General features: G+C 49.8%; 1 protein-coding gene across 1 annotated transcript in view; it reads right to left on the bottom strand.

Annotated features, from left to right (window-relative positions):
• Positions 1 to 7,709: 7,709 nt before the first annotated feature.
• The window catches only part of TTC12 (tetratricopeptide repeat domain 12), a 79,287-nt gene continuing 74,695 nt past the window's right edge, over positions 7,710 to 12,301 (bottom strand). The window contains exons 21-23 of the mRNA XM_058446245.1: positions 10,163 to 10,262; positions 9,033 to 9,258; positions 7,710 to 7,872 (exon numbers count right to left, since the gene is read on the bottom strand). Coding sequence (XP_058302228.1) covers positions 7,797 to 7,872; positions 9,033 to 9,258; positions 10,163 to 10,262 — 402 coding nt within the window. The 3' untranslated portion in view covers positions 7,710 to 7,796. The remainder of the gene's footprint in view (positions 7,873 to 9,032; positions 9,259 to 10,162; positions 10,263 to 12,301) is intronic.

Below are 12,301 nucleotides of genomic sequence, written 5' to 3'. Positions count from 1 at the left end.
TATATTCTGTTGATTTGGGGTGGAGAGTTCTGTAGATGTCTATTAGGTCCACTTTGTGCAGAGCTGAGTTCAATTCCTGGATATCCTTGTTAACTTTCTGTCTCGTTGATCTGTCTAATGTTGACAGTGGAGTGTTAAAATCTCCCATTATTATTGTGTGGGAGGTTAAGTCCCTTTGTAGGTCACTGAGGACTTGCTTTATGAATCTGGGTGCTCCTGTGTTGGGTGCATATATATTTAGGATAGTTAGCTCTTCTTGTTGAATTGATCCCTTTACCATTATGTAATGGCCTTCTTTGTCTCTTTTGATCTTTGTTGGTTTAAAGTCTATTTTATCAGAGACTGGGATTGCAAACCCTGCCTTTTTTTGTTTTCCATTTGCTTGATAGATCTTCCTCCATCCCTTTATTTTGAGTCTATGTGTGTCTCTGCAGGTCAGATGGGTTTCCTGAATACAGCACACTGATGGGTCTTGACTCCTTATCCAGTTTGCCATTCTGTGTCTTTTAATTGGAGCATTTAGCGCATTTACATTTAAAGTTAATATTGTTATGTGTGAATTTGATCCTGTCATTATGATGTTAGTTGGTTATTTTGCTTGTTAGTTGATGAAGTTTCTTCGTAGCCTGGATGGTCTTTACAATTTGGCATGTTTTTGCAGGGGCTGATACCGGTTGTTCCTTTCCACGTTTAGTGCTTCCTTCAGGAACTCTTTTAGGGCAGGCCTGTTGGTGACAAAATCACTCAGCATTTGCTTGTCTGTAAAGGATTTTATTTCTCCTTCACTTATGAAGTTTAGTTTGGCTGGATATGAAATTCTGGGTTGAAAATTCTTTCCTTTAAGAATGTTGAATATTGGCCCCCACTCTCTTCTGGCTTGTAGACTTTCTGCTGAGAGATCTGCTGTTAGTCTGATGGGCTTCCCTTTGTGGGTAACCCAACCTTTCTCTCTGGCTGCCCTTAACATTTTTTCCTTCATTTCAACTTTGGTGAATCTGACAATTATGTGTCTTGGAGTTGCTCTTCTCGAGGAGTATCTTTGTGGCGTTCTCTGTATTTCCTGAATCTGAATGTTGGCCTGCCTTGCTAGATTGGGGAAGTTCTCCTGGATAATACCTTGCAGAGTGTTTTCCAACTTGGTTCCATTCTCCCTGTGATTTTCAGGTACACCAATCGGACGTAGGTTTTGTCTTTTCACATAGTCCCAAATTTCTTGGAGGCTTTGTTCATTCCTTTCTATTCTTTTTTCTCTAAACTTCCCTTCTCGCTTCGTTTCATTCATTTCATTCATTTCATCTGCCATCGCTGATACCCTTTGTTCCAGTTGATCGCATCGGCTACTGAGGCTTCTGCAATCTTTGCGTCATTCTCGAAACTTGGCTTTCAGCTCCATCAGCTCCTTTAAGCCCTTCTCTCCATTGGTTATTCTAGTTATCCATTCTTCTAATTTTTTTTCAAAGTTTTTAACTTCTTTGCTTATTGTTTTGAATTTCCTCCCGTAGCTCAGAGTAGTTTGATCGTCTGAAGCCTTCTTCTCTCAACTCGTCAAAGTCATTCTCTGTCCAGCTTTGTTCTGTTGCTGGTGAGGAACTGCGTTCCTTTGGAGGAGGAGAGGTGCTTTGCTTTTTAGAGTTTCCAGTTTTTCTGCTCTGTTTTTTCCCCATCTTTGTGGTTTTATCTACTTTTGGTCTTTGATGATGGTGATGTACAGATGGGTTTTTGGTGTGGATGTCCTTTCTGTTTGTTAGTTTTCCTTCTACCAGACAGGACCCTCAGCTGCAGGTCTGTTGGAGTTTGCTAGAGGTCCACTCCAGACCCTGTTTGGATGGGTGTCAGCAGCGGTGGCTGCAGAACAGCGGATTTTCGTGAGACCACAAATTCAGCTGTTTGATAGTTCCTCTGGAAGTTTTGTCTCAGAGGAGTACCTGGCCATGTGAGGTGTCAGTCTGTCCCTACTGGAGGGTGCCTCGCAGTTAGACTGCTCTGGGGTTAGAGTCCCACTTTAGGAGGCAGTCTGTCCATTCTCAGATCTCCAGCTGCATGCTGGGAGAACCACTACTCTCTTCAAAGCTGTCAGTCCCACAGGGACATTTAAGTCTGCAGAAGTTCCTGCTGAATTTTTGTCTGTGCCCTGCCCCCAGAGGTGGAGCCTACAGAGGCAGGCAGGCCTCCTTGAGCTGTGGTGGGCTCCACCCAGTTCGAGCTTCCTTGCTGCTTTGTTTACCTAAGCAAGCCTGGGCAGTGGCAGTCGCCCCTCCCCCAGCCTCGCTGCCGCCTTGCAGTTTGATCTCAGACTGTTGTGCTAGCAATCAGGGAGACTCCGTGGGCATAGGACCCTCCGAGCCAGGTGTGGGCACAATCTCCTGGTGTGCCGTTTTCCAGGCCCATTGGAAAAGCTCAGTATTAGGGTGGGACTGACCCGATTTTCCAGGTGCCGTCTGTTACCCCTGTGTTTGACTAGGAAAGGGAACTCCCTGACTCCTTGAGCTTCCCGAGTGAGGCAATGCCTTGCCCTGCTTCGGCTGGCGCACAGTGCACTGCACCGGCTGTCCTGCACCCACTGTTTGGCACTCCCTAGTGAGATGAACCCAGTACCTTAAACGGAGATGCAGAAATCACCCATCTTCTTTGTCACTCAGGCTGGGAGCTGTAGACTGGAGCTGTTCCTATTCAGCCATCTTGGCTCCCATCTATCTAGGAGCCTTTTCTTCAGCCTCTTGTTCAATAATTCTCACTATCTTGCTGTGCCTTTGATCTAGTCTAAATCACCTTGCATGTTAACTCACCTATTTTAATGTGCAAATTCATCTCTCATCAGCAGCGAGATGAACTCCGTGTGTGTGGGGATGTGTGGATGTGTGCTTGTTGCCCAAGGGGAGTTGAGGGATCTAAATGAGCATCCATAGCTGCTGAAGGTAAGAAGCCCAAATGTAAAGTTCGGGACAGATGTGGCAATGGAGTGATGCTCAGGCTGAGCTGAATCAGCACATCTGGTAGGCAGCCACCCTCATTTAAAGCAGTTCCTTCCAACCCACTGGTGACAGGAGCCCTGCTCCAGAACTGGGGAGATCTGAGGCTGGGGTGGCTGGCAGAGGTGATCGGCAGCCCACTGTTCCCTGCTTTGCCAGCACCCTAAGGCTCTTTCCTACCTAAGCCAGGGCTGAGCCTCAGAGCAGCTGGGAAAGCCTGATCCAGCCCCGGGGCAAAATCAGACCACAGGGCAGAATGTCTCCAGGGAGAACTCCTTCATCATTTTGCCTTTTTGAAATTGAGATCAAATTAGAAGTCTTATTAAAAGGAAATAAGTCATCCAGCAGCTTCAGGTCACAGAAGCCCAGTGCTTGGCTGGCATGTGGCCACCCACAGAGCCGGGAGCTGCTAGAGGAAGTGGTGGGCAACTGGATGTCCCACTGGGCTAGCACTACTCTTTCTATGGCATCAGGGAGGGTAGGGGGATGCAGCTCTGGGACTTTAGGAGAAAAGAACTTATGACATCCTCATGAATACATGATTGGAGCTACAGTCATTGCAATCAACAGGTTTTCCTGATTATAAACTGGGGACAAACTGCAAGTAACAGAGGATTATCTGTTTGCAAAGAGGACTTTAGATCATTGATCCTAGCACCTTCCACTTCACACTGGGTCCTGTTGATGCCCATGCACCCCCAGCCCCAGGCCCTGACAAAGAGGGCTGCTATCCTAACCCTGAGCGCTGAGTGTGCTCAGAACCCCATCCCACCCAAGACCAGAGCTCTCAGGCCCTGCTGCCATGGGATCATGTAAGAAGGCAGGCTGCTGGCTGGCAGCTGGCTCTTGGGGGATCTTCATGTTTGCCACCAGGCACAGGAGAGAGGGAAAGGTAAATACATGCTTGCCTTCAGTGAGATGGAGGACCAAAGAAGATGAGCAGATCCATGAGGGCAGGAGGGGGCAGATAATGGGCTCATGGTCATTTCCGTTCTCAAAAAGAGTCACTATTAAGTAAATACTTTCTATTTGTCAGTCACTTATGCTAGGTACTTCATGTATATTATATCCAAACCACAGAAAGAGAAGTAGGTGTTGATGCTCCCATTTTATAGAGAGGAAACTGAGGCTCAGAGAAATGTGATGACTTTTCTGCAGGTCACACTTATTAAGGAGAGGAATGTTATACATGCAGGAAGAGTTAAGAACACAGCTTGGGGTCAAATTCTGACACCCCTGCTTCCTGGCTATGTAATCCTGGGTGGGAAAGTACTATTCTCTTTTTATCTTAGTTTATTTACCTGTAAAGTGGAGATAATACCCACCTCACAGTCGTTATGAGGCTTGTGTTGGGGCAGGATCTTCAAATTTTGATAGGGGGCCTAGTGCAGAGCAAAGGCACAATGCACAGTGGCGGGGGCGGTAGGCATGATGGCTCACGCCTGTAATCCCAGCACTTTGGGAGGCTGAGGCAGGTGGATCACTTGAGGCCAGGAGTTCGAGACCAGCCTGGCCAACACGGTGAAGCCCCATATTTCATAAAAATATGAAAATTTGGGATACAGACACATGCCTGTAATCCCAGCTATGGGAAGCTGAGACATGAGAACTGCTTGAAACTGGGAGGCAGAGGTTGCAGTGAGCTGAGATCATACCACTGCACTCCAGCCTGGCCGATAAAGTGAGGCTCTGTTTCAAAACAAACAAACAATGCACAGGCAGGATTTATTCTTTCTCTTTGTGTGTCTGCAGGATGCCAGTCTATGAGGACCAAAAGCTCATTCCATGGGAAAGGGAGTCAGTTCTAAATGGGTTTTCTTCACCTGATTATTCTCTCCTTTAACGGAACCCTTGGAGATCTTGCCTCTATTTTCAAGTTATTTAGAAAATGAGACCTCTTACTTAAAACAAGTCATGTGGTATTAAATGTCTTCTGTCCTCAGAATATTTGGTTAGTGCAAAAGAAATTGCGGTTTTTGTCATTACTTTCAATGGCAAAAACTGCAATTAGTTTTGCACCAACCTGATACTTCTTTGTCATACTTTCCCTCAGTTCAAGAAGCCAAGAAGCTCTTATTTGAACCGATCCTTAAAAAGTGTTTACAATAGCAGCCCGTGACCTGTTGCAGCATCTCAGCCCCTTCGTATTGTTTCCTCTGAACTCTGAACCTCAGTCCCACCTTGCGGCGCACTGGAACCGCCGTCCTCACGTCATGTATGAAGACAGTGAGCAGCTCTGGACTGTCTGTTACCTGCCACCTCTGCTGTGGCTTCAGGATGGTGATGGAGTTCCATTCCAGCCACATCCTCTTTAGGATGGAAAATCCCAGCTCGTCTGCTTGTTGAACCAGAAGACTCTGGTTACGTGGAACAAGCCGTGTCTCCAAGGGTGGTGTCAGGGCTCCTGGCAAGTGGAGATGAGGCCTCCCACCCACTTTTTTTTTTTTTTGAGACGGAGTCTCGCTGTCTCCCAGGCTGGAGTGCAGTGGCGCGATCTCGGCTCACTGCAAGCTCCCTCTCCCGGGTTCACGCCATTCTCCTGCCTCAGCCTCTCCGAGTAACTGGGACTACAGGCGCCCGCCACCGCGCCCGGCTAACTTTTTTTGTATTTTTAGTAGAGACGGGGTTTCACCATGGTCTCGATCTCCTGACCTCGTGATCCGCCCGCCTCGGCCTCCCAAAGTGCTGGGATTACAAGCGTGAGCCACCGTGCCCGGCCGAGATGAGGCCTTCTTAAAGATGGCGTTGGTATTTTCCATGCTGCCCGGAAGGTTTGCATGGTAGCATGTGTTAGGGGTAACAAGTTTGGGGCAGTGGCTGGGGGTGGATCCACACTGGAGAGGGAGAGAACACTAGCATGTGAAACATCTCTTCCCACCTGCGAGGAGACAGAGCTTCAGGTACAGCAGACTCTCCTCCAAATTGGAGATGACTGCTCTCGGCAGGCACTCTGGAACAATAATCATAATAACATAATTTGACATTCCCCACTCTTTGGGGAAGAGAATACACCTATAATAGCCATTTTCAAGAGCCAAGGAGTGCAGCCAGAGCAGGGGAAGGAGGGGCCTGAACTTCAAAGGAGACAGGCCTGGTGGTTATGAACACAAACAGCCTTTCCGTTTTCAAAGCTCCATGGAATTCTCTGTGAAAACAGCAACTTTTGCACCCTCTAATTTTCTTCTTTGTGCTCTGATTAGCATCAAGCTGTTCTCCCTTTGCAATTCAGTAGCCTCTTGAAGGGTGTTTGTTTGCATGATAGGACTGATGGACAGGTCTTGGCTTCTCTACAGTGGCCTGTCACTTGCTTGCCACCCAGGGCACCACAACAAAGTGCCCCAGTGAGCTCCCTCCAGCCATCTGCAGTACACCAATCTGAGTGAGGGGCTCACGCCATGAGTTTTCTTCCACCGCCCACCCCCTGCCACCAAATGCCAATTATTTATCTCGGTTTCAGAAACAAAGTTCTTAATTTAAGCCAACAGCTGCCTTACCTGTGAAGAACACTTTCTCTGGGTGTGTTGAACAAAATCTCCCTGGAGGAGGAGAATTTCCTTTCCTACATGCTTGAGAAAATGGCCAGCTTTGATTCCTTAAAGGATATGAGCTTCACCCTTTCCCAGACCCTTCAAACTTAACCCAACTGATGTCATAGTCGACACCCTCAATCTCAAGATAGTCTGGTAATCTCTTATATTTGCGTAGCACTTTATAATTCCCAAAGTGCCTTCACCTCCAAAACTTCATTTAACCTTTACAACAATGGAGGAGGTAGGTTGGGCAGGTATTAGTGTTTCCAGAAGCAGTAGCCAAAGCTCACAGAGGTTAAGCAACTTGCCCAAAGTCATAAGGCTGGCAGGTAGCAGGGTAGGACCAAAAGTCTTTGGAACCTTGGTCTGGGACTCCTGACATTCACTGTACCATGAAGACCCTGCCTCCTACTCTAAAATGATTATGTGATTGTAAGGAGGAGCCAGAGATAGTGCCACTTATTGGACTTCTCACTTAGGGACTTGCAGTCCACAGGGTGACCCTGGTCCAGAGTGACCCTGGGGCAACTGGAAGGGAGCATTGCCTCTGGGGAGGGAGTGAGAATACAAGGTGGGTTAGGGAAATCAACACATTTGCATCAGTCAGGGTTCACTGCAGAAAGAGAAGCCTGCACTTTGGCACCTTAAGCAGAGAACAATCTAACCCATGGAACAGGGTGCCTATAGCACCACCAGACGGGCTGGAGGAGGGTGCCAGAGGGACCCCCAGAAATGATTCCCAGAATGATTCACGCAGAGTTCTCCTAACAGGGGAGACACCACCTACCACTCACCCCACTGAATTTAAGAGCACAGGCAGTGGCTGCAGGCCAGGAGTCAGCTGCAGGCCACCAATGACGCCAATGCAACTCTCCCTCAGCACTCCACAGCTGGAAAACGGATGCTGAAATGCTGCTACCAACAAATCTGATGTTTCTAGCATATTGCCCCAGAAAATAGCAAAAGGGGTAGGAAGTGGCATTAGATTGGCCACTAGTTCCCATCTAGAATCGTTGCTACAACGGAGTCTGGGCAATGTGGCTTTTTGTGAGATGGTTTCTAGCTTCTACAGAACAGGAAGGAACATTCAAAGGAGGGTACAATGGAAGTCGAGTAAGCCAGTGCACAGAGCTAATGCCCACTCTCTTGTTACCCATGAAAACCCGAAATGAAATGCAAACACTCTGAAAATGAATATTTGATTCTGAAGTGGATGTATCAAAGGTCTTTATTAGCATAGGAACAACACATAGTGTGCATTTGTGTGTTCCCCAAATGCACACAAACACTGTATCTCTCAAGAATCATTGATGTATTTCATCGTAGAGTTGAGAATTTCTAGGCCATGAAGCTTTCTCAGTTGAGCAGCAAACCTGTCACAAGCAAAACAAACAACCCAGGACATAAGTGCCACAGTTCAGGCTTCTGGATCCCAGAGCCAGCACCCTCTCAGATGGAAGCTGGCTGAGAATGCCAGTCCTATCACTCTGGGTGGAAACAGGAAGTGGCTGTGGCATTGGGGTACCCTAAAGACACAGGGGTAAGACCCTCAGGGAGGCCCACAAAGCACTGAAAACACTCGCTGCAGGTGGCAGGTGTCAGGCTGATCAGACAGGACCTTGCTCTAGAGAACTCCCCCGTAGGTTGCCACTTTGAAGTCATCCTAGCTAATGTGCTTTCTTTCTATAAAAGAAAGATTTTAACTATTCCTTCCATTTGAACAACCAGACAGAACTTCAAAGGACCTTAGATATTATCGAGGCCAACCCCTTCAATCTACAGAGGAGGAATTAAAGGTATGTGGATGTAAGTAAGGGAAGGAGCCGCTCTCACTCAGCCCCCTGGGTTACCCCTGCTCTATGCCAGGGCTCGTTTGCTCAGCCACAGGTGGACACCTCCCAGAAGCACGTGCAATGAGGTGCGTCTGCACATCAGAATAGAAGCAGAGCAGAGCGGAGGTCTGAGCTAACAGAGAAGCCATGGGCACAGTTACAGCCCACATCTCTTGCCCTCGCTCACTGGGGACCTCGACGTGTTGTTCTGCGTCTCTGCTTCTCCACTGTTTTCTCCCGCATGAACATGTGACCCTTGCTGGCCGTTCCTCCATTTGTTTAGGCTGAGGCAAAGAACATGAAGTGGGAGTCTGTTTCTGGAAAAGTGGAGAAGAGAGAAAAGAGGGAAGAGAAGGGGAAGTGGAGTGGGACAGAGGGGAAGAAGGAGAATAAAGAGACAGGGAGAGGGATGGAGAACAGTGGAGAATGGAATGGAGAGAAGGCAACGGCAGCAAGTGGGAGCAGCAAGTCCCCATCAGACGAGCCGATTCCCTCTCTGGTTGGAGACCATGAGCTCCCCATTTTCCTCTAGAAAGGCTTTCTTCAGAGAAGAAGCTACTGGGCTCAACCTAGGTCTGCAAAGAAAGCATGAGGGCTTCCCACAGCGTTCTGTGTGGCACGCAGTCCCAGCCAAAACTCAGCGCCTCAGCTCAGCTGCCCTTTCTGCAATGGGTCAGCCTGGCTCCGTGTCCACAGCATACCTGGGCTCAGCTGTGCACAGCTTCCCCAGAGCAATGCCTGCGTTCACCTGCACGGCCGTCTTCTGTGTGTCACTGCCTGCGAGCTTTAACAAGACCTGCAAGAGGTCTGTCTTCAGCAGGGAAGACGCAACGTTGGGCACCTCCATGCAGTTACCAAGGCAGAGGGCAGCGTTGCCCACCAGAATCTCATCCTCTGAGCTGAGCAGCTTCATCATAATGCTCAACTCTGCAGGGAAGGAAGAGAACAAGCAATAGCTCCTTTTAATCCCAAAATAGGAGGCTGGTAACAGGACATGAGGGGCGCAGGGAGATGTCAGCGGACACCAAGCTTCCCCAGTAACTCTGCAACAGAACTTGCTCACTCACTCATCAGCAAACATTCACTGAATGCATATGAACCTCCTCAACTCCTTGCTGAATCTCTGAAGTATCTCGGCTTCCCAGAACAGTGCCCAGCACAACACAGTTGGTAGATGAATGAATGCTATGTGTCAGACAGGTCTGTCTTCTTGAAAGCCCCTGTTCTTAACCTCCCACTGCGCCAGGGTGAGAGGCCCCATCTGACAGCCCCCAGGTGGAGGCAATGTGCCGGCAACCTACTCCTGCAGGGTATGAAACAGTATCCAGGAGAAAGGCTGCCGCTTCCATGGTGGAGCCTCCTTCAGTTCACCTTCTGTGCATTCCAGGGAGTTAGTAAGAAGAACATTAGCAGGCTGCCTCTCCTGGGAAGCCTGCTGTGAATAACTACAGCTGGTTTAAGGTACTGGACTAAAGCTAGGCTCAGACTCTGATATTTCCCTTGTTCACTAAACATTGAAGGTGTTTCCCCCCCTCCTTCTGTGAAGGCAGAGAACAGAACTTGGTGAGAGGAGGGAGTTTCCTGGCTTTGACCCTGTTATCTTTGAGCCATCTGTCAGCTGGGTGCCAGCCTGGGCATTCTACCTGTGTGCAACCAAAAGGCTAATTAAATGCTTTCAGACCTGGATGTGAAACATCTGTAAACATTGCTGAAGTCTGGGAGACGTTAACAGCATTGCTGCTAAGTTCCTCCTCGACCACAGTTCCCTTTGCAGCTTCAAGGGTGGATGAACCTCTGGGATGAGGGCTCCCTTAAGGAAATCGTCACTTACTTTTATCCAGTCTTATTACTTCTTCCCGAGCTTCGTGATAACTATTCGTGCAGAGAGCTAGTATCTTTATAGCATAACGTGATGCAGTCTCACCTCCTGTCTAGATTTCAGAATGAAATTAGGAAAATAAAATCAGTGCTATGATTGCTCTTGACCACAAACCACAGCGAGCAGTTATTATAGTGCTAGTGGCTTCCTAAACTCTGAAAAGAGAATTCTACTGAGAACAGCATGTGCTTCCTGGTGGGCAGGCATGGTCCCTGCTGGAAGAGTGTCACCCGCATCCTCTCTAACCCAGCCCACACCCCTGACAGGAATGTAGACCTGTCATGTACACCTGAGTAATTGCCTCCGGAAGGCTTTATGAGCAAGTGGCTGAGAAGAGAATGATACTGATGAATGGCAGATCTACCAAAAAGGGAGGAAAAGGCCCTCCCATGTCATTTTCCCAATTGAGAACGAGGACTGACTTGCTAAGGCTGTCAGGCTGACAGTCCTGTATGAGGAACTTCAGGAACCTACATCATTTTAAGAGATGATAACTGTCAAACACAGCCCTTGCAATCACCCATGTGGGGTCTTTAAAAGGCATGTGTGCACGTATGCCTGCGTGACACATGGGTATGCACGCCATCAGGAGCTTTTGGTGGGTTTGCAAAAGTTATAATGAATGACAGTCATTGTTCAAGTGGCAACCTAAACTCAGACACCCTGTGCTGCCCCGTCAGTTTTACCCCTGCCCCAGCAGCAGCCCGCAGAGCATGCTTCCCTGCACCACTCAGCCTGAGGCTTTATGAATAAAAGCCATGTGTCACCACACTAACATGGGTGTGTGGACCTAATGGGCATACACATCATAGGTGGGATTCTAAGATGGCAGCCTAGTATAATAATCCCCTTCACCCTTGCAGGTGAATCCGGATAACTGCTCTACTGGCTTGCTTACATTCACCGCACTCATCTCACTCAGGGCAATCCCAACATCCTTTGGTCACATGGTAATTCTGCAGGCAACATGTCTCATAGATGGAGCTCCATCCAATGCTCTCCAGATAACTGTATAAAGCATCATGAGTAGCAAAACCTGAGCAAAACAACGTGCCTGAGAAATGTTACAGAATGCCACTCAGATCATTTTTATCAAGAACAGTGGCCATCGTCTGGGATGTGAGGGCGCCTCTGCCCAGCCGCTCCATCTGGGAAGTGAGGAGCGCCTCTGCCCAGTCGCCCCGTCTGGGAAGAAGTGAGGAGCGCCTCTGCCCAACCGTCCGTCTAGGAAGAAGTGAGGAGAGCCTCTGCCCAGCTGCCCCGTCTGGGAAGAAGTGAGCGCCTCTGCCCGGCCAGCCCGTCTGGGAAGAAGTGGGGAGCGTCTCTGCCCAGCTGCCCATCGTATGGGAAGTGAGGAGTGCCTCTGCCCGGCCGCCCCATCTGGGAAGAAGTGAGGAGGGCCTCTGCCCGGCCGCCCCATCTGGGAAGAAGTGAGGAGTGCCTCTGCCCGGCCGCCCATGGTCTGGGAAGTGAGAAGCGCCTCTGCCCGGCGGCCCCTTCGGGGAAGTGAGGAGCTCCTCTGCCTGGCCACCACCCCGTCTAGGAAATGAGCGCCTCTGCCCGGCCGCCCCGTCTGGGAAGTGAGGAGCGCCTCTGCGCGGCCGCCCCGTCTGGCAAGTGAGGAGCGCCTCTGCACGGCCGCCCCCTTCTGGGAAGTGAGGAGCACCTCTACTCGGCCGCCCATCGTCTGGGAAGTGAGGAGCGCCTCTGCCCAGCCGCCCCGTCTGGGAAGAAGTGAGGAGAGCCTCTGCCCGGCTGCCCCTTCCAGGAAGTGAGGAGCTTCTGTGCCCGGCCATCACCCCATCTAGAAAATGAGCGCCTCTGCCCGGCTGCCCCGCCTGGGAAATGAGGAGCACCTCTGCCCAGCCGCCCCGTCTGGGAAGTGAGGAGCGCCTCTGCGCGGCCGCCCCTTCCGGGAAGTGAGGAGCTTCTGTGCCCGGCCACCACCCCATCTAGGAAATGAGCGCCTCTGCCCAGCTGCCCCGTCTGGGAAGAAGTGAGCGCCTCTTCCCGGCCACCCCGTCTGGGAAGATGTGAGGAGCTTCTCTGCCCAGCCGCCCCGTCTGGGAAGACGTGAGGAGCGCCTCTGCC

The sequence above is a fragment of the Hylobates moloch genome, unplaced genomic scaffold, assembly GCF_009828535.3.
Source record: "Hylobates moloch isolate HMO894 unplaced genomic scaffold, HMol_V3 SCAFFOLD_11, whole genome shotgun sequence".
In the NCBI taxonomy this organism is placed as follows: domain Eukaryota; kingdom Metazoa; phylum Chordata; class Mammalia; order Primates; family Hylobatidae; genus Hylobates; species Hylobates moloch.
This window is presented reverse-complemented; position numbering and strand designations above follow the sequence as displayed.